The 23752-nt window shown below is 51.7% G+C and overlaps 1 protein-coding gene across 1 annotated transcript; it reads right to left on the reverse strand.

Annotated features, from left to right (window-relative positions):
* Positions 1-16162: 16162 nt before the first annotated feature.
* Positions 16163-19993, reverse strand: THBD (thrombomodulin). The gene has a single exon (XM_069546506.1). The coding sequence runs from the start codon at positions 19688-19690 to the stop codon at positions 17954-17956; it is 1737 nt and encodes a 578-aa protein (XP_069402607.1). The 5' UTR covers positions 19691-19993; the 3' UTR covers positions 16163-17953.
* Between the last annotated feature and the right edge of the window lie 3759 nt (positions 19994-23752).

Here is a 23752-nt window from a genome sequence, read left to right on the forward strand (position 1 = left end):
TCCTGCTTGAGAAACGGAGTGTCTGTCCCCCTTCAGATGTTCATTTACGGCCAGGGAGCACACAGCTCTGAGGCCCAGCCTCTTCCAGCCAGGAGGACACCACGCTAACCCCCTTGAGCAGAAGGGCCTCTGACTGGTTGCTCCCAGGCTCTCCCTGCAGCCCCTCCTGGGGGCACAGTCATTCCCACCCAGAGTGGCCCCTGGCTGCCTGCCTTTCCATAATTCCATTCAATTAGAAGTTGCCTTAGGGGACTTCCATGGTGGTCCAGAGGCTGGGACTCTGAGCTCCAAATGCAGGAAGCCCAGGTTCTAGCTCTGGTCAAGGAACTAAGACCCACATGCCACACAACTAAGACCCAGTGCAGCCAAATAAATAAACTGATTAAATTAAATTAAAAAAAAAAAGTTGCCTCAGTGCATTTTAGGATTTTCCAAAAAGCCTCTCAAACATTCAGATGCCTGGGGCACCTCCAGACCAAGTAACTCAGAGTGTCTGGGACAGGCCTGGGCTCCCTGCTGCTGCCAACATACAGCCAGTGTCAAGTACTCACACTGCAGAGAGGGCCTGGCTCTCTGGGAAACAGTTCCTGAAAGCCAAGTCTACGTCAGACCGCCACCCTCCGTCCCAGGCTCCAGTGGGGATGGGACCGCCTGGTCCACGGTCAGCCTTAGCAGGCTCTGAGCCTAGCCTCTCACATACTAGCAGCCTCCATGTCCCAGGAGTGACATCTGCCCCTCCCAGCTCACCCGCACTGATGAAGTGGTCAACTGCCTAAGTCAGCACACCTGGGGTGAACACACACGCACCCAGGAACTCTGAGCTACCAAGCTCCTTGTTTTGGGGTGTTAATGATCACATCTAGTTGTTGTAACTGCTTCCCATACGTCAGCTTATTTAGCCCACAGGACAGCCCATGTGCCACTTTGTAGAGAGGTTGGGTAACCTGCCCAGAACCACACAGCTGGGGGCAGTGGAGTGGAGACTCAGCCCAAGACTTTGTGCTAGGCTACCTCCAAAAATGACTCTGTCCCCAGCCCCCGCCCCACACTGTCAGCTCAACCAAACGCCTGCTAGGTCAGCCGAGTGACGTTTTCTTGACTTTGGGGAAGAACCTCCACGTTGACCCGGGACTTCCCCGTCTCTTTTTCTTCACGTCCATGAAGTTTAGTCACACGATGACACTGGGTCAAGGACAGTGACACTTGGTATCAACTTAACTTTGTTTTCCTCACCTGAGTCATTTTTTCAAAGCTAAGATATCACTGCATCCCACTCCCAACCTGGGCCTGGGGTTCGAGGCATGATGGGACACGAGAGCGAGGTAGGATGTGGAACTTGCGCAGAAGACCATCCATCTCGGGACCAGCCCATCGTGGGGGGCCTGTGTGCCCTCAAGTCCACTGCAGGAGGAACACCTGTGCCTGTGTGCTCACCCTCTAGAGAAGTCACAGCTGTGGGGCAGCCCCCATCCCAACTGCCTCTCAGATTCTTCTCTATAAACACAGAATTTGGAGAGACAGTGACACTACCACGTGTCCCCGTTCTCCACCTCCTCTGATCCACAGGATTCCGGGTTCATCTGGGAGCCAGTTCATCAGTACTGAGCTGGGGGGGCCAGGAGGCCACTGCTTCCAGAGGCTTGGTTCCCAAGGGCCAGCACCACCCGCTACAGAACTTTCCAGGGTACACCTCTACTTCAGAAATTCTGCACCCTGTACATACTGGCAGAGAGGGCTGGGGCTGGGGGCTACTGGACGGGCATCCAGCCCGGGATAGTCCAGCCTGGGGGTGTGAAGTCGCACTCTCTGGAGTTTAGGAGAAGACTACCTGTGCTGAGTGCTCCCCTGAAAACCACCTGTTTCATGCAGTCTGTGTCCAGCCCCAAGGGCATCGGAGCCCCTCTGGCTTCTCCTCTCCCCAGGATTCTGACTTTTAGAAGGAAGTTTGCGAGGGGGCGGGACCCTCTGAGAACTGGTCTAGGATGTGAATCGTTCCTGAAACTCTGGCTGTTTTTCATGGGGAGGGAACAGAGGGTGCCGGGAAGAGTGGCCACACGTATGTGACTTGTTACAGTAACTCTGCCTGAGAGAGAACTGTCTGGAGGGTGGAGGCAGCCAGCACCCCTGCTTGGCCCAGACTTTCTGCCTGTGGGGGGGATACAGCATGTTCAGAAAGAGGAGGTAGAAGGGAGATGCCTCCAAACTCTCCCCCAGCTCCCCCTTGGCCGCTGTTCCGAGGCCCTTGTGCAGAGAGGTATTGCTGTGTGACAGCCTGGAACCCCGACCTTGTCAAACCCCCCAGGGCCCCAGTGCCTGCTTGCAATCACAGGTGTCGCCCTGGTCGTTGTAGGCCAGCAGCCAGCTTCCTGTGAGTAGAGAAGGTTTGGAGAGAATTGGCATGGGTTTGTCAGGAGGCATGAAACCAGGTCAGTGAAAAGGAAGAAACCAGGAGCATAAATGCCATCTCGTTCCGACAATGGGGTTTTTTGCACCCATCCACCCACTGGAAAATCCCATGGATGGAGGAGCCTGGTGGGCTGCAGTCCATGGGGTCGCTAAGAGTCAGACACGACTGAGCGACTTCACTTTCACTTTTCACTTTCCTGCATTGGAGAAGGAAATGGCAACCCACTCCAGTGTTCTTGCCTGGAGAATCCCAGGGATGGGGGAGCCTGGTGGGCTGCCGTCGATGGGGTCGCAGAGAGTCAGACACGACTGAAGCGACTTAGCAGCAGCAGCAGCAACCCACTGGTGTGAGAGCAAGAGGCCTCCTCATGGCAGCGATGCACACGGTGATGGCCGTGGGGGAAATCTGGGGAGGCAAATGGAAACCAGCCCAGATTTTGGATGGAGGAGGCAGCTCTATCACCCCCTAATAAAAAAGAGTCGACATTCAGTAAAACATCAGCCAGATGTAGATAATAAACAGATGGAGGCTGAACACAGTAAAAGGCCATAACTTTTTGCCTGATATTAACCCAAGGATAAATTATCTTTCCCCAAAGGACAGAGTCAGCTTAAGAGGAGCTTCAGTCCTGTTTTCTGCCAAAAGTGGAGGCGGGGGCTGCAGAGATGCATGCAGGGATCCTGCAGGGGGCTGGACGGCAAACGGGCTGATCTGTGTGCAGGGAGCGCCTCGGGGCCCAGTCTCAGCTCAGCCAACGACACTTCTGGGTCTGGCTGGCCGGTCCTGGCGGCAAGAGGAAGATACTAGGGTGGGAGGGGAGCTGGCCCCTGAGGAGAGGCCCCCTCCACTCCCCTGAGTGTTGGCCTCGTGGAGCTCACAGCTTCCTGGCAGGAAAGCTTCAAGAGAAAACATCCTGGGCCTGCCTTAGCCCAGGATCTGCCAGACTTGGGTCTCCTCTGACACCCTGGAGGCACCAAGGTGGACACAGAGGGTGCTGGAAGGCTAAAGAAAACCTGAAGGATGGGGCAAGGCCAGAGGGGAACCCTCCACCACCACCCCTACTTCCCCGGTGGGCAAGGACGCCTCCCTCAAAGCCAGGGCAGGAGGAAAAGCAGAACAAGACCCTCCCCTGAAGCTCTCGGGCCAAAGCCAGGCTTCATGAATATGAGCAGGCACCTGGTGTTCTGGAAACAGGCAGAAAAGCTGAGTTCTGGTCCTGGATCCAGTGTCCTGTGACCTAGCCAGTGGCTGAACCTAGGTCCTCAAGTTCTGCCTGTAAAATCAAGAGAGCCATCCCCAGCCTAACCTTAGGGACTTTTCCACATGGCTGCAGATGCTGTTTTCTCCTTCACTGGATGAAAAAAAGAAACAGCCTTAAAAGTGACCATTGGACACTTACTCCCTCACGTGGCCAGCCAGCCTAGTGACCCGGAAGCAGTGATCAGCGGGGATCAGTGAATCGCGTGGGCTGGAGTCTAGGTGGACGCACAGATGCATCAAGTCTGCCCCGGGGTGGTCTCCATCTGTCTCAGAGAGAAAACGTGTAGCCAAGTCTGCACTATAGACTAGAGACATGGCTGTGGGCTGGAAGCTCCTAATGAAGGCGTGAACCAACCCACACACATAAACACACACACACACACACACATGCACGCAGACACACCCAGACCACCCCCGACCTGGCAGTATGTCCTGGAATCACCTTGGGCACCTGGAGTCAGTCAGTTGTTGGGGCTGCGCATAACTGTAACCTCCTGGCAGCCTTTGAAAGTCAACCATGTCTTTGTTCCCTGGTGCCTGGCGATGCCTGGCAGGACTTACACTTGGTACAAGTGGCTGAGCTGAGCTGCATGAACCACACAGGTTGATGTGGTTCCAGCTAGGCATGTGGTTTCCTGGCGTGGGCAGTGATCTGAATGGGCCTGGGCTCCAGGTCTCTGCCCCAGCCCTGAGTGGGGCTTGGAGGCCTCTCTTCAGCCTCATGCAGTGATTCTCACGGGGCACAATCTCTGACATGCAAGACTGGGCACCAACCCAGAGCCCTGGCAACAACTCATGCTCCGCTGAGTAATTTTTTTTTTTTTTTTTGGCTATGCTGGGTCTCCGCTGAGCTCTGTAGTTGTGGTGCTCAGGCTTAATTGCCCTACAGCATCTTAATTCCCGTCTAGGATCTTAGTTCCCAGACCAGAGATTGAACCTGCGTCCCCTGCATTGCAAGGAATGTTCTTAACTACTGCACCATCAGGGAAGTCCCTCTGCCTGAGTATTTTGTGTTATTAACAGACTGAAATCTAAATACCACTTTCTTTCATCCTGCGGGAGGGGGAGACCCAGTCCTGTACAAACATCTATTCTGATTCTTTGGACATCCTGAAGTCTATATTTTAATTTCACCTGAATTATGAATAATTTCAAATACTGTAACTTATGATCACAGGGGGAAAAGGGCCTTTTCCCCCTGAATAAATGCAACCTTTTCAACTTAGTTGGTGATGATTGAAAGCAAAGTGATGGAAAGAAAGGTCACTGGGAAGCAGGGGACCTCCTCGCTAGCTGACACAGTGGATAGCGGTGTAACCTCGCTGAGCCTCAGTTTCCCACCTGAAATGTGTACAAAGCCACAGGTCCCACCTGAGACTGAGTTTTGAGTTCTTCCCAGCTGCAACTCAACTTCATCAAGGAAGCAGGAGCGGGGTTCTGAGGTGGTGGGAGGGGACTATGGCATTCTTTTGTGTGTACCGCTCTCTTCACCACTTAAAAATGAGCACTGACACTGCCTTTGACCTTGGAGTCACGAATCATGCGGTGGAGAGGGGGTGTCTTGCTGGGCTGTCTTCTTTGTCAGCTGCAGGGCCTTCTCAACTCTCAGGCTTAACAAGTCGGCAGCTATGAGTCATGCCAAGCGTTTGTTGGGAATGCACTAGAGTGCTAGAGCCAGCTGTAGTAACAAGAGTCTTCGCTGCATAAAACCCTCCCTTGAGCTCTGAGGATACCTGCACGTTTTACTGGCCTGGGGCATCGGCCATATAGACACCCTCTGACCCCAATCCTGCTCCACTTATCAAGACCAGGAGGTCCCAGTTTGTGGTTGCATCAGGAATGAAAACATTTTCATCCCGGGTAGAAACAGCCTTCAGGTACCTTCCACCAGTGAACTAGCTTTACTTTTTAAAACTGCCTTTGATTTACTGTGCAGTGACCAGCCAGGCATTTAATTTTTTGCAGACGATCAGGAAGATGGTATTCGCATGTGACAGGTGATCACTCATCAGAATTCTTGCCCAGCTGGTCAGCACTATGTTTTCAGCAAACATGAAAGCAGTTTGCACATTTATCTTTAAATTCTTGCCTTCACTTTCACCATAAACTCACCCTACCTAGCACATGGTAGGTGCCAACGCTGATATCAAAGGGAAAAACAACACGAGGTCTGCGTTGGCTGTGCTACCTCAGAAATCGGACTTGGCAGCTTGAAGAGTGGCTGGGAAAATTCCTGCAAACCTGCCCATCCAAGCTGTTCTCCACCAGGCTGTTGAAACTGTGAATCATTCCCACCCCGCCCTCCCTCTCCCTAAGGAGATAACCGAATAACCTCCAACTCTGTCAGCACAGATGTCAGAACCCAGAGACCTGTCCTGTTGCACCTGGTCAGCGGGCACCATGCCCTGTTGCTCTGCTCTGGGAAGGCAAGAGCAGAGCTCAGGGGAGGCAAGCTGACCGCACACAGGGCAGGGTGGTGGGAGAGGCTCTGTAGATGGGGCCCTGCCCTCTTAGAGCCTGGAGGCTGCTTAGTGGTCACCTCTTGCATTAATCTTGAATCTGGAGAAGACTCTTGAGAGTCCCTTGGACTGCAAGGAGATCCAACCAGTCCATCCTAAAGGAAATCAGTCCTGAATATTCATTGGAAGGATTGATGCTGAAGCTGAAACTCCAATGTTTTGGCCACCTGATGCGAAGAACTGACTCATTGGAAAAGACCCTGATGCTGGGAAAGATTGAAGGCGGGAGGAGAAGGGGACCGCAGAGGATGAGAAGATTGGATGGCATCGCCAACTCAATGGACATGAGTTTGAGTGAGCTCTGAGAGTTGGTGATGGACAGGGAGGCCTGGTGTGCTGCTGTCCATGGGGTGGCAAAGAGTCTGACACAACTGAGTGACTGAGCTAAACTGAACTGAACTGGCATTAATCAGATAAGCCCAGGAATGAGAGTACACTTCTGGGCCAAAATAAGAAGCATCAGGGATCAGGCCTCAGCGAGGTGAGGCACCCAGGACCCTACTTTGTGCAGGGCTGCCTCCCCAGGAAGGCTGTGGGGGGCCACGTCCTCCGTGGGCTACATGGCAGTTACCAGGACCATAGCGCTTGGCAGAAGGGCCAAAGCAGAGGGGACGATGGGTCCCGGTGGCCGGGAAAGGAGGCACTGAGAGTGTCCAGGAACACAGTCCAGTAATTGCTGATCATCGGGACACATTGGCAGGTGAGGACCAGAGGCTCCTCACTGGGGACTTAGGCCGTGGGACAGTGGTGGCAATGAGACGCATGGGTCCAGCTGGCCAAGAACCCATGGACAGTTCCAAGTCCCTACAAAACCGGGGTACATGTGCCTCCATTTTTCAGGGGGAGGTTGGCCAAAGGAGTCTGTCCTCATCATTTTAATGCTTTAAAATCATTTTATCGCCAAGGAGGCAGGATCCCAGGTTCTGTGACTAGACTGGCCTAGTGTCTATCAGGGTGGGCCTCTTTTGAAAACAAGGGAACCAAATTAAAAACAAAAACCCAAGATCATCAACCATGTCGCCTAGAAAGGGAGCCCTGACCACCGAAACAAGACCCGAGGCTTCCTAGCTGGCGAGATGTGGACGGTGCGCCAGGTGAGAGGACAGATTTGGGGACATGGAACAGGAATGGGTCACTGGTCACTGACCCAGCACAGCCACAAGGAAGCTGTGGGATCCCTGGAGACAGAGCAGAGCAAGAGTGTCCGGCCTGGGTGTGTGGGGCCAGCCTGGGAGGCTCAGTGCTCAGATGGATACCCAGTGGCACAGGAGGAGGATGGGAGGACTGCTCCAGGGAGCTGGGGGGTATTTGGGGGGATTGTGCTTAGTTGTTTTTGTAATTTTTTAAAATTTACTTTTAATTGAAGCATAATTGCTTTACAGCATTGTGTTAGTTTCTACCAAACATTAACATAAATCAGCCACAGGTTTACCCATGTTGAACATCCCTCCCACCTCCCTCCCCTTCCCACCCCTCTAGGTTTTTGCTGAACCCTGCTTTGAGTTCCCTGAGTCAAACAGCAAGTTCCCATTGGTGTTTCTATATTTTTTTGCATCTAGCTTTCTTTAGCCATTCCAAGGAGGCTGTGATTTCTTTCAAAACCATTTTTATGGGAGTATAATTTATATATTCTATCACCTCCACTAGCTTTGTTCGTAGTGATGCTTTCTAAGGCACACTTGACTTCACATTCCAGGATGTCTGGCTCTAGGTGAGTGATCACACCATTGTGATTATCTTGGTCTTGAAGATCTTTCTTGTACAGTTCTTCTGTGTATTCTTGCCATCTCTTCTTAATATCTTCTGCTTCTGTTAGGTCCATACCATTTCTGTCCTTTATCGAGCCCATCTTTGCATGAAATGTTCCCTTGGTATCTCTAATTTTCTTGAAGAGATCTCTAGTCTTTCCATTGTGTTTGTTTTCCTCTATTTCTTTGCATTGATCACTGAGGAAGGCTTTCTTATCTCTTCTTGCTATTCTTTGGACCTCTGTATTCAGATGCTTATATTTTTCCTTTTCTCCTTTGCTTTTCGCTTCTCTTCTCTTCACAGCTATTTGTAAGGCCTCCCCAGACAGCCATTTTGCTTTTTTGCATTTCTTTTCCATGGGGATGGTCTTGATCCCTGTCTCCTGTACAATGTCACGAACCTCAGTCCATAGTTCTTCAGGCACTCTATCTATCAGATCTAATCCCTTAAATCTATTTCTCACTTCCACTGTATAATCATAAGGGATTTGATTTAGGTCATAGCTGAATGGTCTAGTGGTTTTCCCTACTTTTTTCAATTTAAGTCTGAATTTGGCAATAAGGAGTTCATGATCTGAACCAGTCAGCTCCTGGTCTTGTTTTTGTTGACTGTATAGAACTTCTCCATCTTTGGCTGCAAAGAATATCATCAATCTGATTTCAGTGTTGACCATCTGGTGATGTCCATGTGTAGTCTTCTCTTGTGTTGTTGGAAGAGGGTGTTTGCTATGATCAGTGGATTTTCTTGACAAAACTCTATTAGTCTTTGCCCTGCTTCATTCTGCATTCCAAGGCCAAATTTGCCTGTTACTCCAGGTGTTTCTTGACTTCCTACTTTTGCGTTCCAGTTTCCTATAATGAAAAGGACATCTTTTTTGGGTGTTAGTTCTAAAAGGTCTTGTAGGTCTTCATAGAACTGTTCAACTTCAGCTTCTTCAGCATTACTAGTTGGGGCATAGACTTGGATTGCTGTGATATTGAATGGTTTCCCTTGGAAACAAACAGAGATCACTCTGTCGTGTTTGAGATTGCATCCAAGTACTGCATTTTGGACTCTTTTGTTGACCATGATGGCTACTCCATTTCTTCTAAGGGATTCCTGCCTGCAGTAGTAGATATAATGGTCATCTGAGTTCAATTCACCCATTCCAGTCCATTTTAGTTTGCTGACTCCTAGAATGTCGATGTTCACTCTTGCCTTCTCTTGTTTGACCACTTCCAATTTGCCTTGATTCATGGACCTGACATTCCAGGTTCCTATGCAATATTGCTCTTTACAGCATCAGACCTTGCTTTTATCACCAGTCACATCCACAGCTGGGTATTGTTTTTGCTTTGGCTCCATCCCTTCATTCTTTCTGGAGTTATTTCTCCACTGATCTCCAGTAGCATATTGGGCACCTACCGACCTGGGGAGTTCCTCTTTCAGTATCCTATCATTTTGCTTTTTCATACTGTTCATGGGGTTCTCAAGGCAAGAAAGAATACTGAAGTGGTTTGCCATTCCCTTCTCCAATGGACCACATTCTGTCAGACCTCTCCACCATGACCTGCCTGTCTTGGGTGGCCCCATGGGCATGGCTTAGTTTCATTGAGTTAGACAAGGTTGGGGTCCTAGTGTGATTAGATTGACTGGTTTTCTGTGATTATGGTTTCAGGGTGTCTGCCCTTTGATGCCCTACACTGAAGAACTATATAAAAAATATCATCAAGACCAAGATAATCATGATGGTGTGATTACTCACCTAGAGCCAGACATCCTGGAATGTGAAGTCAAGTGGGCCTTAGAAAGCATCATTATGAACAAAGCTAGTGGAGGTGATGGAATTCCAGTTGAGCTATTTCAAATCCTGAAAGATGATGCTGTGAAAGTGCTACACTCAATATGCCAGCAAATTTGGAAAACTCAGCAGTGGCCACAGGACTGGAAAAGGTCAGTTTTCATTCCAATCCCAAAGAAAGGCAATGCCAAAGAATGCTCAAACTACCACACAATTGCACTCATCTCACATGCTAGTAAAGTAATGCTCAAAATTCTCCAAGCCAAGCTTTAGCAATAAATAAACCGTGAACTTCCAGATGTTCAAGCTGGTTTTCGAAAAGGCAGAGGAAGCAGAGATCAAATTGCCAACATCCGCTGGATCATCGAAAAAGCAAGGGAGTTCCAGAAAAACATCTATTTCTGCTTTATGGACTATGCCAAAGCCTTTGACTGTGTGGGTCACAATAAACGGGAAACTTCTGAAAGAGATAGGAATACCAGACCCCTGACCTGCCTCTTGAGAAACCTATATGCAGGTCAGGAAGCAACAGTTAGAACTGGACATGGAACAACAGACTGGTTCCAAATAGGGAAAGGAGTACGTCAAGGCTGTATATTGTCACCCTGCTTATTTAACTTATATGCAGAGTACATCATGAGAAATGCTGGGCTGGAAGAAGCACAAGCTGGAATCAAGATTGCCAGGTGAAATATCAATAACCTCAGATAATCAGATGACACCACCCTTATGGCAGAAAGTGAAGAGGAACTAAAAAGCCTCTTGATGAAAGTGAAAGAGGAGAGTGAAAAAGTTGGCTTAAACCTCAACATTCAGAAAACAATGATCATGGCATCCGGTTCCATCACTTCATGGGAAATAGATGGGGAAACAGTGGAAACAGTGTCAGACTTTATTTTGGGGGGCTCCAAAATCACTGCAGATGGTGACTGCAACCATGAAATTAAAAGACGCTTACTCCTTGGAAGAAAAGTTATGACCAACCTAGATAGCATATTGAAAAGCAGAGACATTACTTTGCCAACAAAGGTCCATCTAGTCAAGGCTATGGTTTTTACAGTGGTCATGTATGGATGTGAGAGCTGGACTGTGAAGAAAGCTGAGTGCCAAAGAATTGATGCTTTTGAACTGTGGTATTGGAGAAGACTCTTGAGAGTCCCTTGGACTGCAAGGAGATCCAACCAGTCCATTCCGAAGGAGATCAGCCCTGGGACTTCTTTGGAAAGAATGATGCTAAAGCTGAAGCTCCAGTACTTTGGACACCTCATGTAAAGAGTTGACTCATTGGAAAAGACTCTGATGCTGGGAGGGATTGGGGGCAGGAGGAGAAGGGGACGACAGAGGATGAGATGGCTGGATGGCATCACTGACTTGATGGATGTGAGTCTGAGTGAACTCTGGGAGCTGGTGATGGACAGGGAGGCCTGGCGTGCTGTGATTCATGGGGTCGCAAAGAGTCGGACATGACTGAGCGACTGAACTGAACTGAATTTATATATGGTAAAATTGCATCACTGACTCAATGGACATGGGTTTGAGTAAACTCTTGAAGATGGTGGAGGACAGAGGAGCCTGTTGGGTAGAGTCCATGAGTTTGCAAAGAGTTGGACACAACTGAGGGATCAAACAACAACAACGACGACAAAATTCACTCCTGTTAGGCGTATGGTTCTACACATTTTGACACTGAGAAGGCTTGTCTCCAGGTGATGACAGAAGATTCCAGGAGGACAAGGAGACCCTGCCTGAAGTTGAGGGTGCCCTAGAGGGGCTTCCCAGGGAAGGACAGCTCATGGGAGTCTTGTCTGGGGGAAGGTTATTTCAGGTGTAGGCAGGGGAGATGTCTGCCCTAAGGTGGAGGCATTAACATCATGGACCCCAGTTTGGAATCTTGGCTTTCTTCACTGGATTCCTGAAACCCTTCCGCTTCTGCCACCCCATTCATTTCCACTGTTTCCAGTGGGTGTGACTGAACTAATCATCCCCAGGGCTCCTTCTATCTTTTGCAATCACACTTTCAAAACATACTGAAGAGGATTTTGATTCTGTTAGAATCTGATGTTAAAACAATATTTCATTTCTCTGGTGAGAGGAAATCTGTTGTTTGCTTATATCTGAATCTGCTGACCATAAAAAGGAAGAAGGGCGCTCTCAAAACAAAAGGAGACAGTGCTGAACCCGGGCACACATTCTGAATAAGACAGACAAGCAGAGGCGGGTGTAGCCTGTGTTGTTTTATGAAGAAATGCCAAGAAAGTCAGGGATGTTTTCAGATGAGCTTGCTGTCCCCCACCGAGTCAGGACAACCATGGAGAAGTGTTTTTCCATCTTTTCTGTGACCTCGGTTTTCCTTGAAGGGATGACGTAATGATTAACCCTGATTCAACACACAATCAATGTGAACTTAGGGTTTTCTGCCCCCTGCTCTGTCCACACGGGAAGGTCATGCCCAGGAGCCTCAGGAAGGGCTGTGTCTCTGTGGGAGTGGGGGGTGGGGCACATGGGGCACCTTGAACAGCACATCCTTACTTCCTGTTCCCTGAAATGTCTCATTTTGTGTCTTTACACTTTCCAGTGGGCTGCAAGGGTTCAGGCCTAAGCATGGGGAGATTGAGCAGGGTCTGGGAAGACACGTGAGCTGGGTTTTGTTAAAACCTATTGGTGAAAGGGAAGAGAGGATGTCAGTCTGGTCAATCCTTGGAAAATCTTGTCTTTGGATTCGAACGTGACAACACAAGACCCTCGTTTTGCGGGGAGTGTGTCGAGGGGCAGGAGGAGGGCGTATGGAGTGGAAGCCAACTTCGTGTGGCCTGTCATGTAGATGAGCCCAACATCAGAAGAGGAAAACTTCCTGGTGTCATGAAAATATTCTGTATAGTGACGACAGCAGTGTCTCCACAGATGTGTGTTCTTCAGGACTCGTAGAAATGTTCGCCAAATAAAAGGGGGGAGGGGGGCGAGTTTTGGTGTATGTCAGTTGTACAGTGGTTTGAAGAAGAAATCACGGGCATTAACCCCCACCCACCAGGGCCTGCAGATGCTAACACTCCTGGTCCCTTAGCAGCAGGCAAAAGCCCCTTGGGCCATAGGCTCTTCTTTCTCTACAGAGAGCAGGACGGCCACCAGGGGACCCGGGGTGGCTGGAAAGCCCCTCGCGGGACGAGGACACTGCCTTCCCTGAGAGGAGGAAGGTGGCAGCCGGAGCTGGTCTGAGTGGCCACTTCTGACGGGCCCCTGGAGATTCAGCCCCAGAGGCCTGTGACTCCCTGGTTGGGGGCTGGGTGCCCAGGTCCACAGCCTCGTGCCGTGTCCCCTGTAGCAGACAGACGGCTGGAGGGGCTGGGTCCCTCCAAGACCACCATGGACACAGGGCCGGTCCCTTGCTTTGAACTGAAGATTCTTTCCTCCTCGGTAGGTTCCCCTTTGGTGTGACTAGATGTGGCAGTTGGGGTGGGAGTTGCTTCAGGCTGTGGTCGCCCCTCCTCTGTGGCTTCCCTGGGAGCATGGAGGAGGTGGGGAGGAGGGGCCCAGCTCCCGCATTCTCTGAGGGGCCTGTGGGCAGGGCGAGTGGGGCTCTGAGGTGGAGTTTACACCTGAGGACGTGCTTCGTCTCTGCTGTGTCACCCTCCCCACCTGCTGCTCTGCCCCGTGCCTGAGATCCCAGCAGGATATGTGTCTGGGGGGCAGCAGCCCTTCCAAGTGACCACATGGCACCTGGAAAGAACCCTTGCCACGTGCTGGAAAGCTGGCACTTGTCCTCAAGGCACTCCAGATCTCAACACTTTTTTGTCTTTCCCCACTTATGCACCCACCAGTTCGATGGTGCATATGCTATGTTATGGAGCACCGACTCAGGCCAGCTCCCCTCATCCAGTCCTCTTGCAAAATCCAGGGGGCCCTGACAACGCCCTTTACAGCTTGAGGGTTATTTTTGGCTGGGCCCTGTGGTTTGTGGGATTTCAGTTCTCCAGCCACAGGACTAAACCCAGGCCATGGCAGTGAAAACAGCAAGTCCCAACCACTAGGCCACCAGGGAACTCCCAGCCTTGGAGGCTGCGTGGTGCCTGTGGCCGTGTGACCACCGTGTCAGGCTGCAACTCGTATCCAGGGGTGCATGACACCCGTACTCCTTGTTGGCCCTGAAGGATGTTTACAATGCAGACTGTGCTGTGCGTGTGTTGCCCATGGGGACATGTAACTAAGTCTAGAAGTAGCTGTGGTCTTCTCAAATGATTTCGGTGGGTAAATGGATCATCCGACGGCTCTTAACGAGACTGACTCCTTGAGTGGTGCATTTGCACAGAGAATAGAATTTAACATCTCTAAGCTGACCCATGGCGCCCTTCCACTTTTCTCTCTGCATACCACCTCTGCAGGCTTGTCATGGACCCCCTCCTCCTCGCCCACCTCACGCCACACCCTCTGCCAAGACACTTCCAGCACAGGATCTTTGTGCCTATTGTGCCCACCACCCAGACTGCTCTGCCCTGCCCTCTGCCTGGGACCAACCCTGCTCCTCCATCAGCCCAGCGTGTGTCCGCTGGCCCAGTGGCCTCTCCAGACCTGTCTCTCTGGGCTCCTCTTCCCCACTCCCACCATGGTTTCAGAGGCAAATACAGTTTTGTGGCAGTCAAGACAGGCTCATTGGTTGTATGCTATCTCTCCAACAAGAACTCAAGCTTCTCAAGGCAGGGGGTTGGTCCCTGAGTCACCCCCAACCCCTTAGGACACAAAGCACATGCTCAGTAAATATTTGCTGAACTGATCCAAAGGGTTTGGTCTGAGAACAAAAAAAGAAAAGCCACGTGAGCCGTCAGATTGAATTCTGACTCCTCCAGCCTGGCCTCCTCCCCCAGGCTCCATGAGCCCTGGAACACTACCCGCAAACACACACCACACACCCTGCTGAGACCGAGAGGCCTGGATGGCAACCACGTGAACAGAAGGCAGGGTTTATGGCCCATTTCACAAGGGCCACCCACTCTGGTCTGAAGTGCTGAGGACTTGTTTTTAGGGTTAACTGACTTGTTCATACGGGTCTTTTCCGAGAGAGGCTGAGGTTTGACAACCTCAAGTTCAGGTGAAGCCTATAGGTGCTTCTCCCATGGGACAGAAAGTGAAGGGCCTCAGCAAGGTCGACACCCACCCCATCAGTGTCCTTGGGTCCAAGATGCCCCGGTGACGGTTCTCGCCTCTGAGTCTTGAGCACTCGCTTTGGTTTTCTTGTGTTCTTGAAAAAATATCCCTCTTTGGAGGAAGACATCCTAAAGCAATGAGCCTTTTTTTAAAAAAAGAAAGACACTTATATGATATTTCTTTGGCCACACTGGGTGGCATTTAAAATCTTAGTTCACTGACCAGTGATGAGACCCATGCTCCCTGCAGAGGAAGCAAGGAGTCTTTCTTGGACTGCCAAGGAATGCCAAGCAATGAGCCTTTGAAAGTCAGTTTGACAGCTCCTTGGAAGCAGACCCTTTGGAAAAAATAGAAGGCCGGGTAATGAGGTGTCACTCTCCCCTTCCCACCCCTAGTACGATTCATTGGCACCTGCTTTGCCCCCACTCATGGAGTTCTTTCTTCATATGTACCTATTATTGAATCTGGATTTTTGCTAGGCTTCCAACTACTGAGAGTAACTGCTGCTCTGGCCATCTAGAGAAGGTACGCACCTGGGACGACCCAACCCTCACCACCATCCCCCTAGCTCCCACACACCCCAAAGCCATCTCCTTCATCCAGAACAGTGTGTTGAAATCTTGCATTTCCATGACACCAATTACTCAGATTAAAACTGAGAAATTCAGCAGGATCCAAATATGTAAAAATATTTGGATATTTGACTAAGTCCAATTTTCTTCCAAGTTCTGCTTTCTGAAAACTTTCAAACACTGCATATAAAATTCAGCCAGTTTCACCATCCCAGGAAGAGGGACCCAAGATATGCATGTATTAAAAAGACAGTGTTTGTAATCTCCAAGAGAAATTAGGATGATTTCATACTGCATGAGACCTTGGTTTCTGAGCCACAGGGTGACTTTTGTGTTTGAATATCTCTGAGCCCAGATAATGCCGAACCATTTGTTGAGGGATACAGGGCCAAGATTCTGGAGATGCCCCAAGAAGGACTGCTTCTTTAACTCGGCCCAACAAGTACTCCTATAATGTATTTTAAAACACATAGGCGTAAGACCTGTGTATGAGGTTGTCATGGTAACAGAAGAAAAATAAATATTTGTGCACACAGACGTGACACGAAGTCCTTCTACAGTGAAAACAACCTCCCCTGGAAAGACCTTCGAAAGTCAGCAATGAGCCAGACGTGGATGGAGCTAGTAATGGAGTAGGGGGCAGCCTTTAAACGTACCTCTTGGCATCTGCATTTTTCATAAGCCTTGTTTAATAGCATAAAATTAAGGGGCTATGGGAGTGAGGTGAACCGACACAAACCAAGAGCACTGTTATTTATTTTCTACAGGTGACATCATAAGCAGGAGTTTTGCCTGTGTTCTAGTTCATCTCCAATAAATAAATAACTATGTACAAATGTGCTGAGTTTACAAAACAATAGAGGAAAACCTTTGCATTACAAAAGATACATTTACATGATACATTTTTTTCCATACACTAAGCATTTCATTCCTAGCTTACTTGAACCAGAGACCCTGTGTAGCAATGTCTAAAGGTGTGTACCTAGGCTCTTCTACCAGAAAGCAAAGCTATAAAAGGAAAATTTCTCAGTTAATTCCTCAGTTTCTTGAATATAGGGCCTAACTTGGCCTGCTACTTCTTACTCATATTTAATCTGTTCCAGAACGTTGGCAGCTGTCTGGAACAGCTCTCCTCAAATATACGGAGCAGACAGCCCCCTGCTGAACTTGTTAAAATGTAGATTCCTGTGCAGTAGGTGGGATGGCGCCTGAGGGCATTTCTAACCAGCTTGCCGGGGCAGCTCCCGCCTCCCGGACTGCATTCCAAATGGCTGGGCTCAGAAAACTCTCCTCCAAAGTGGGAGAAATCCTGGAAGGCCTGATCAAGAAGAGGCCATGCTGCAGCCTCCATCCGCAAGCTCCCAAATTCCCAAAAAACCAGTAGAGCTGGTTTTATTTGGGCCCACAAATGACAAGGACCATGAGAGTCCAAATGGCCACTGGCGTGAATTCTGCAGCTGAAACTTTCTTGCACTGTCTCCTGGGATGGGCTTCCATCTCCTCTCAATTCAGAGCAACCATTTTCAATATTTTCACAAATAACTAATAATAAACATAGGGAAAGACACTGCATAAGAAGCTTAATGATGACTACTTTCCAAATCAAAACAGCAACAACAACAGTAAAACCCAGGTTCATTGTTTGAAAATAAAAAATGAAAATCTTGGGTTGAATTCCTAGGTCAGTCCAGCAACATGAGTCTAATAAATGCCCTTTATATTTTAACCTTTCTTAAAATGCTATTGCTCTGGAAGCCTGAAATCTCAGGATAAATTAGCAACTCTGGTGAAAAAACAGATTCTCAACCATTCTTATTTCTAGTGTTTTTCTTTCTGTTTCACAAAGTAGTTCTGCCCAGGCAGACAGCTAAGAGCAGAAAAATAGGGTCCAATAGAGACAGGGTGGCTCAGGTAGGTCAGCCGAGTTCCTGGAAAGGGAAAGTTGGGAGAAATGAAAAGGATGAAATGGGGCTTAGCTTCATAAACACAAGAGGGCTGGAAAAACTTCACCAAGATAGTGTAAGGATCCCATAACAAATGGGAGCACACACATAAATAGATAGAGCAGGAGGGAGAGGGGAGGGGAGGGGAGGAAGGCGGGAGAGATGCAAAGCAGGTGTTGGAGACACACCGGGTAGGGGAAAAAGCAGAACAAAAAATAAATATTGGGGTCATTATCCTTGACTCAGTGTCATTCATCAGTCCGCTGGAATGATGTCTGCCCCCAGGCTGCCAAACAAGAACACACACACCCCCACCCAGTGCCCCTTGGTGAGGGCACAGGGCACTTTGCAACCTGTCACAATGAAGCTGTCATCCCTGCTCGCTTGTCTGATGACATCATGGAAGTGGCTAGGGCCGAACTTCCAACACCCCCCTTCCTCTCCTCCATAGCCAAGTGCAGAAGCAGTGAAAGAAGAGGGGCGAGGGGTCTTCTATTCTGACGCCAGCTGAGGTGCCTGGGGCAGGGGAGTTGGAGAGAATGGCTGCGGGGCTGGGAGGAGGGAGGGAAGTCCAGGTACCAGGCTTCTCAGAGTTTCTGAGGTGTCCGCTCAGTTTTCACCTGCTGCAGCATCAGCTCCTTGGCAGGGACCCCGCACTTGTACTCCAGCTCCCCCCGCGAGGCGCCCTGCTTCTTGCGCAGGTGGCAAAGGAGGGCCAGAAGCGCCACCACCAGAGACAGGCTTGCGATGGAGATGCCCACGAGCACGCCCGAGTGCAGGGGACCAGCAGGTGCTGGCGAGGGGCGTGCGGTGCCGCCCGGAGTCGGGCTGACCGGGGGCTCCCCAGAGCCGTCATTGTCCTCCAGGGTGCCCTGGCCCTCATTCACCTGGATGGGGTCACAGTCGGTGCCAGTCTGGCCAGAGAGGGCCGAGTCAGGCCCGCAGATGCACTCGTAAGTGCCAGGGAGGTTGTGGCACTGGCCAGGGCAGATGCCGTTGTCACACTCGTTGATGTCCGTGCACACGGAGCCCTCGTCTAGGATGTAGCCTTCAGGGCACCAGCAGACGGCCGGGTTGTGGGGGTCGCAGTCAGCCGGGCACGAAGTCTGGTTGCAGAACATCCGGCACTTGTGCGGGGCGCCGGGGACAGGCGCGAAGCCCTCGGCGCAGATGCACTGGTGTTCGGACGGGCCCACCGGCTGGCACTGGTACTCGCAGCGATTGCCGAAGCACGGGTCCACGGGCTCCACGCACTCGCCGTCCACCAGGTCAAAGTCTGGGAAGCAGTGGCACTGGAAGCCGCCCTCAGTGTTGACGCAGCTCTGCGGGCACGGACTGGGCACCTGCGCGCAGTCGTCCACGTCCTCACATCGGTGCTGGTCGGCGGCCAGCTGGTAGCCTGCCTCGCAGATGCACGTGTAGTTGCCGAGCCCGTGGAGGTGGCAGAAGTGCTCGCAGAGTTGGTGGCACGGGTGCTCGGCCGGCGGCCCGCAGGAGCGCCCGTCCGCCTGCAGGGCGGCGTCCGCCGGGCACAGGCAGTTCGAGGCCCCGGCACTCGCCTTGCACTCGTGCTGGCAGCCGCCGCGCTCGACGCCGCAGACCCAGGCACCTGGGGCTTCCCTGCTCCAGCGCCCCTCGGTCTCTCCCAGCGGCGCCGCGCACTCCAGCTCCACCCCGAGGGGCGCCACCGCGGCGGTGCTGCCCAGCGGCAGCGCCTGAAAGTCTGCGCCGCGGGCTCCGAAAGGGGTGCCATAGGTGATCGAGAGCCCCGCGGCCGCCGTGGCGCCAGGCTCCACAGCCAGCGGCCGGCAGGAGGCGGCGAAGTGGAACTCGCAGAGGAAGCCGTCAGCCTCCGCGTCGCACGGCCGCTCCTCCCAGGCGGGCTCTCCCGGTGCCAGCGCCCCGGCCGCAGCCGAAACGGCGACGCACAGCGGACCGCATAGGCGCTCCCCGTCGTCGCGAGGTCTCGCCCACCTGCTGAAGCTGGTGCGGTTGTCGCCCGTCACCCACTGGAAGCCGCGCAAGGGCCCGGAGTGCTCTGGGTCGTCGCAGCCTGGCGGGCGCTGCAGACCGATCCAGAGGCGCGGACCGTCGCCGCTCAGGAGCAGGGAGATGACATCTTCGGCCACCGAGGAGCGCACGGTCATCAGGTGGCCCTGCAGGCGCTCGCAGACTCGGCTGGCGGCGAGGAAAGTCGCGGGGCCCCGGAAGACGGCGAAGCAGTCGAGATCGACGCACTGGCCGCCGAGGGGCTGAGGCTCAGGGGGCGCCGGGAGCCCCAGGCCCGCGGGGGCCAGCACGCCGAGGAGCAGGACGCGCAGCATAGTGTCCGCACGCGGCGCACAGGGTCCCGGCCGGGGCAGAGAGAGGCGGGGAGCCCGCGGCGACAGCTGCTCGCGTCTGTCTCCGACCCGGCGCGTCCGGCTGTGGCGAGGCAGTCTCTGACAGGCCACCAGGCTCGGGCCCGAGTTTATAAGTGAGCGGTCCCCCTCCCTGGACGTTCGGGAAAAGGAAGGAAGTGCCTGGTGGGAAGGGCTGATGCTGCGTTCTCGGATTACTGGGTCCTCCGGAGGCCCTGCGCCCGCCCTCGCGCCCGGGATCACCTCGCCCGGGGATGAGTAAATTCGGCCCTGCCTGCGAGGTCCTCGGGCGGGGCCTGCAGCGCAGGCTCCCGGGGCCCCCGCACCTCTGTCAAGAGGGACCCGCCCCGCCAACCGGCCTCATGCGCGCCGCCCTACGAGGGGCTTAACACGCTACCCTCCTGAATCTCCTTGTCCTCTTTTCCTTCATCAGTGTTGTTACCAACTAATTCAAGGAAAGCCTGGATTGCGGAGCTCTTGGAAGACGAGACTGGGCGAGAAGGGCTTAGAATGGGGGGCCGGGGGAGGGCGGTTCCGTAATCCCTAGGACCTACAGGGCTTCGGGAGAAGGTGCACGTCACCCAGAGGGTTTGGAGAGGGGCTGCCTAGAGCTTGGCCTCGCACACACACACACACACACACACACACAAACGCGCTCTCAAGGGGAGCTAGCCGACCGGATCCGCCAGGGCGCCTAGTTCAGGAGACCGAGGCGCTTGGAGACAGAGGGCGTGGCTGGGGCCACCCTCTGCCAAGGAGGAGGACTGGCCTAACACTTGGACCCTGGGGGACCCACAAGTTCCTGAGCGCAAGCTACCACGGCCAGACCTCATCTCGTTGCGTAAGAAAGTCGCGGAGACACTGTCAGGGTCCCAAATCTCGTCACCTTTAGGAAGTGGCGGCAGAAGAATTCCTGCGGACCCCTGTAGGGGAGCGAGTTAGCTTGAGTGGTCTGAGTTTGTCCATTATCTCAGAGGGGCAGTGCAATTCGCACCCCCAAAGGGACGCACGGGGTGCCCTCGCGGGGAGGGTCTGTCTGTTGGGGTCTTTTTCCCAACAGATCAGATGGATACAGGGGCGCACATAGATGCTACTTGGTCCGCAAAGGACACGGACAAGGGGCGATTAAGCGCTGGTGCGGGGTGGGGAGCACTGGGAGGAGGAGACTGGAATCTGTCACTTTCACGACCTTATCCGCTTACTCACTTGTCAGGAATGCGGAGGGGTCAGTCCAAAGCCCAACCGAGAGTGGCAAATTTGTTTTTTGTTGTGTTTTTTCGTTTTTTTTTTTTTTTTTTTAACACCCTGTGCCATCCTCCGCTGCTGTCACTCAGCGATGCGCCAGGTGGCGGCGCTGTTGAACTCTAAACGAAGCCAAAGAAACGGCGATCCCCGAAGTTGGGCTGAAAGGATTCCTCATGCAGAGTCCTTTCTCCGGGTAGGACTCGCAGATCCCCTTCTGACCCGGGGGTCGGGCCCCCTACGTCCAGCCGAGCCCAGAACTTGCTAAAGGAGCAGGACAGTGTGGCGTCGTCACGTGCGGAAGACAGACACCCGCTGGCGGATGGACAGTACTGTCTGCAGTAACCAAGGGGGCGGGGCGGGGACACCCCCGAAAGTGCAAGGGGATGGGGGAAGGCACGCTTGACCATCCCGCCACCCCCGCGCCCCACGCAAAGGGACACGGACATTTGAGGCTTCCTGGATTGGGCCAGACTGCACCTAAAGAAGGAGGAAGGAAAGACACCTCCCCCTCACCCCCCGCCCAAGATCGGAGAGTCTCGCAGCCTGGGGTGGGTCCGGGCAGGCACTCTCTGGACATCCCACTGGCTTCGGGACCAAGTCAGGGGCCACGACTCCGTGCACGGCCACCCTGGAGAGGTTGTCTCGGTGCAGCCGATTGGGGCGGGGCGGGGCGGGGCTCCAGACACAGGCTGGAACTCGTCACTTTAGAGACCTCAAAGGTGGACGCCTGAGACAGGAAGGGAGGCAGGGCCAGCCACACCCTTTGTGCCTCTTTTACAAAGGATTTCAGGACTGTGTTGGAGAAAGGCTCAAACAAAGGGTGGGGTCCTCTGAGCCCGCGCCAACCTTTAAAGGAGTTGAGGGACATTCCAGCGTCAGGTCTGGCCCCCACCAAGGTGGGTCACTTCTTGGAGGGGTTCTAGGTGATTTACCCATAAAGAGCCAAAGAGCTTTATCAAATGTGGGAGGCAACTTTTTTTCTTAAGAGACATTAAAAAAAAAAAAAACAACTTTCTAATTCCTACATGAACACCTGTTCTTAGATATATTAACTCCTAGGTCCCCTGATGCTTGGAACCCTTTCCAGTATTCTTGCCTGGGAAATCTCATGGACAAAGGAGCCTGGTGGGCTATGGCTACAGTTCATGGGGTTGCAAGAGTCGGACATGACTGAGTGGCTAAACCCCCTGGTGCAGATCCCGCTTGGCACTGTTTCTCTCCAGAGCACATGGGCAGCTGTCCATGCTCTGACTTAGAATTTAAGCCTCTGAGGTGGGGAGATGGGTGGAAATACACAATTCCAGGTGCTCAGGGCTTCCAGGCTGTGAGATGCAGGGCTGACTCCCAATTGTTGGTGATAAAAGCTCCCCACCCAGGGAAATGACTGTCACTAGCACTTGAGGATGTGGGGGAAGGAGGGATGTATAACTTATGCAATACAACAACCATAATCCCCTATGATTATTTAAACTAAAACTTATTAAAGTTAGAAATTCAGTTTCTCAGTCTCCCTTGTTACAGCAACTGCCGCACTATAGGGGCTAGTGACTATAAATTAGACATTACTGAGAAAACACTTGATCATCACAGGAACTGCTTTTGGGCCCTGCTAGTCCACACAAGCACTTCCCTGGTGGCTCAGATGGTAAAGCATGGTCCACACAAATGATCTCAAGGAAGATATTGGTGGGGGCACGTGAGTATCCCTTCTAAGATTCCAAGTACACTGTCTTACAATCATTGCTATTTTCAAGATAATGGTTGTAAAAACTGTCCTCAGAGTCTACAAGGGATATGTTAAGAAGAGTGTAGAAACTGTTTTTGTTTTTGTTTAGTTGCCAAGTCCTTTCTGACTCTTTGCAACCTCACAGACTGTAGCACACCAAGCTCCTCTATCCTCCACTATCTCTCAGAGTTAGCTCAGATTCATGTCCACTGAGTCAGTGACACTGTCTAACCGTCTCATCCTCTACCGCACCCTTCTCCTTTAGCCTTCAGTCTTTCCCAGAATCAGGGTCTTCTCCAATGAGTCAGCTCTTCACATCAGGTAACCAAACTTTTGAAGCTTCAGCTTCACCAACAGTCTTTCCAGTGAATATTCAGGGTTGATTTCCTTTAAGATAGACTGATTTGATCTCCTTGGTACTTGACTAATGAATACACTGGGCTTTCTTGATGACTCAGTAGTAAAATGGAGAAGGAAATGGCAACCCACTCCAGTATTCTTGTCTGGAGAATCCCATGGACAGAGGAGCTTGGTGGACTACAATCCACGGGTCGCAAAGAGTCGGACACGACTGAGCGACTTCACTTCACTTCACTTCAGTAGTAAAAAATCCACTTGCCAATGCTGGAGATGCAGGTTCAATCCCTGGGTCAGAAAAATCCCTGGAGAAGGAAATGGCAACCCACTCCAATATTCTTGCCTGGAAAATCCCATGGATGGAGGAGCCGGGCAGGCTACAGTCCATGGAGTCGCAAAAAGAGTCAGACAGAACTTAGAGACTGAACAACAGTAAGTTAGTACATCAATATTATGTTTAACCTGGATATGAATTATAATAATTTAGATATTAAGAAGAAAGACATCTAAAAGGTAAGAACGTCATGTGTATAAGCCATAACAATATTAAGATGAAGACACAAAAATAAAGCCTCTGTGATGATACAGCAACATACGATTCTAGAAGTGGAAATTAACTGCGTGGTGAGCAAACGTTATTCAATAAACAAGAGCCTGGCACCTAGCAAGGTGCAGATTTTACTAAATTTTTGCAGTCA

The sequence above is a fragment of the Ovis canadensis genome, chromosome 13, assembly GCF_042477335.2.
Source record: "Ovis canadensis isolate MfBH-ARS-UI-01 breed Bighorn chromosome 13, ARS-UI_OviCan_v2, whole genome shotgun sequence".
Taxonomy (NCBI): Eukaryota; Metazoa; Chordata; class Mammalia; order Artiodactyla; family Bovidae; genus Ovis; species Ovis canadensis.

Excerpts from the sequence above, each read along its gene's own strand:
- THBD (XM_069546506.1), bottom strand. The coding sequence starts at position 19,690 with ATGCTGCGCGTCCTGCTCCTCGGCGTGCTGGCCCCCGCGGGCCTGGGG.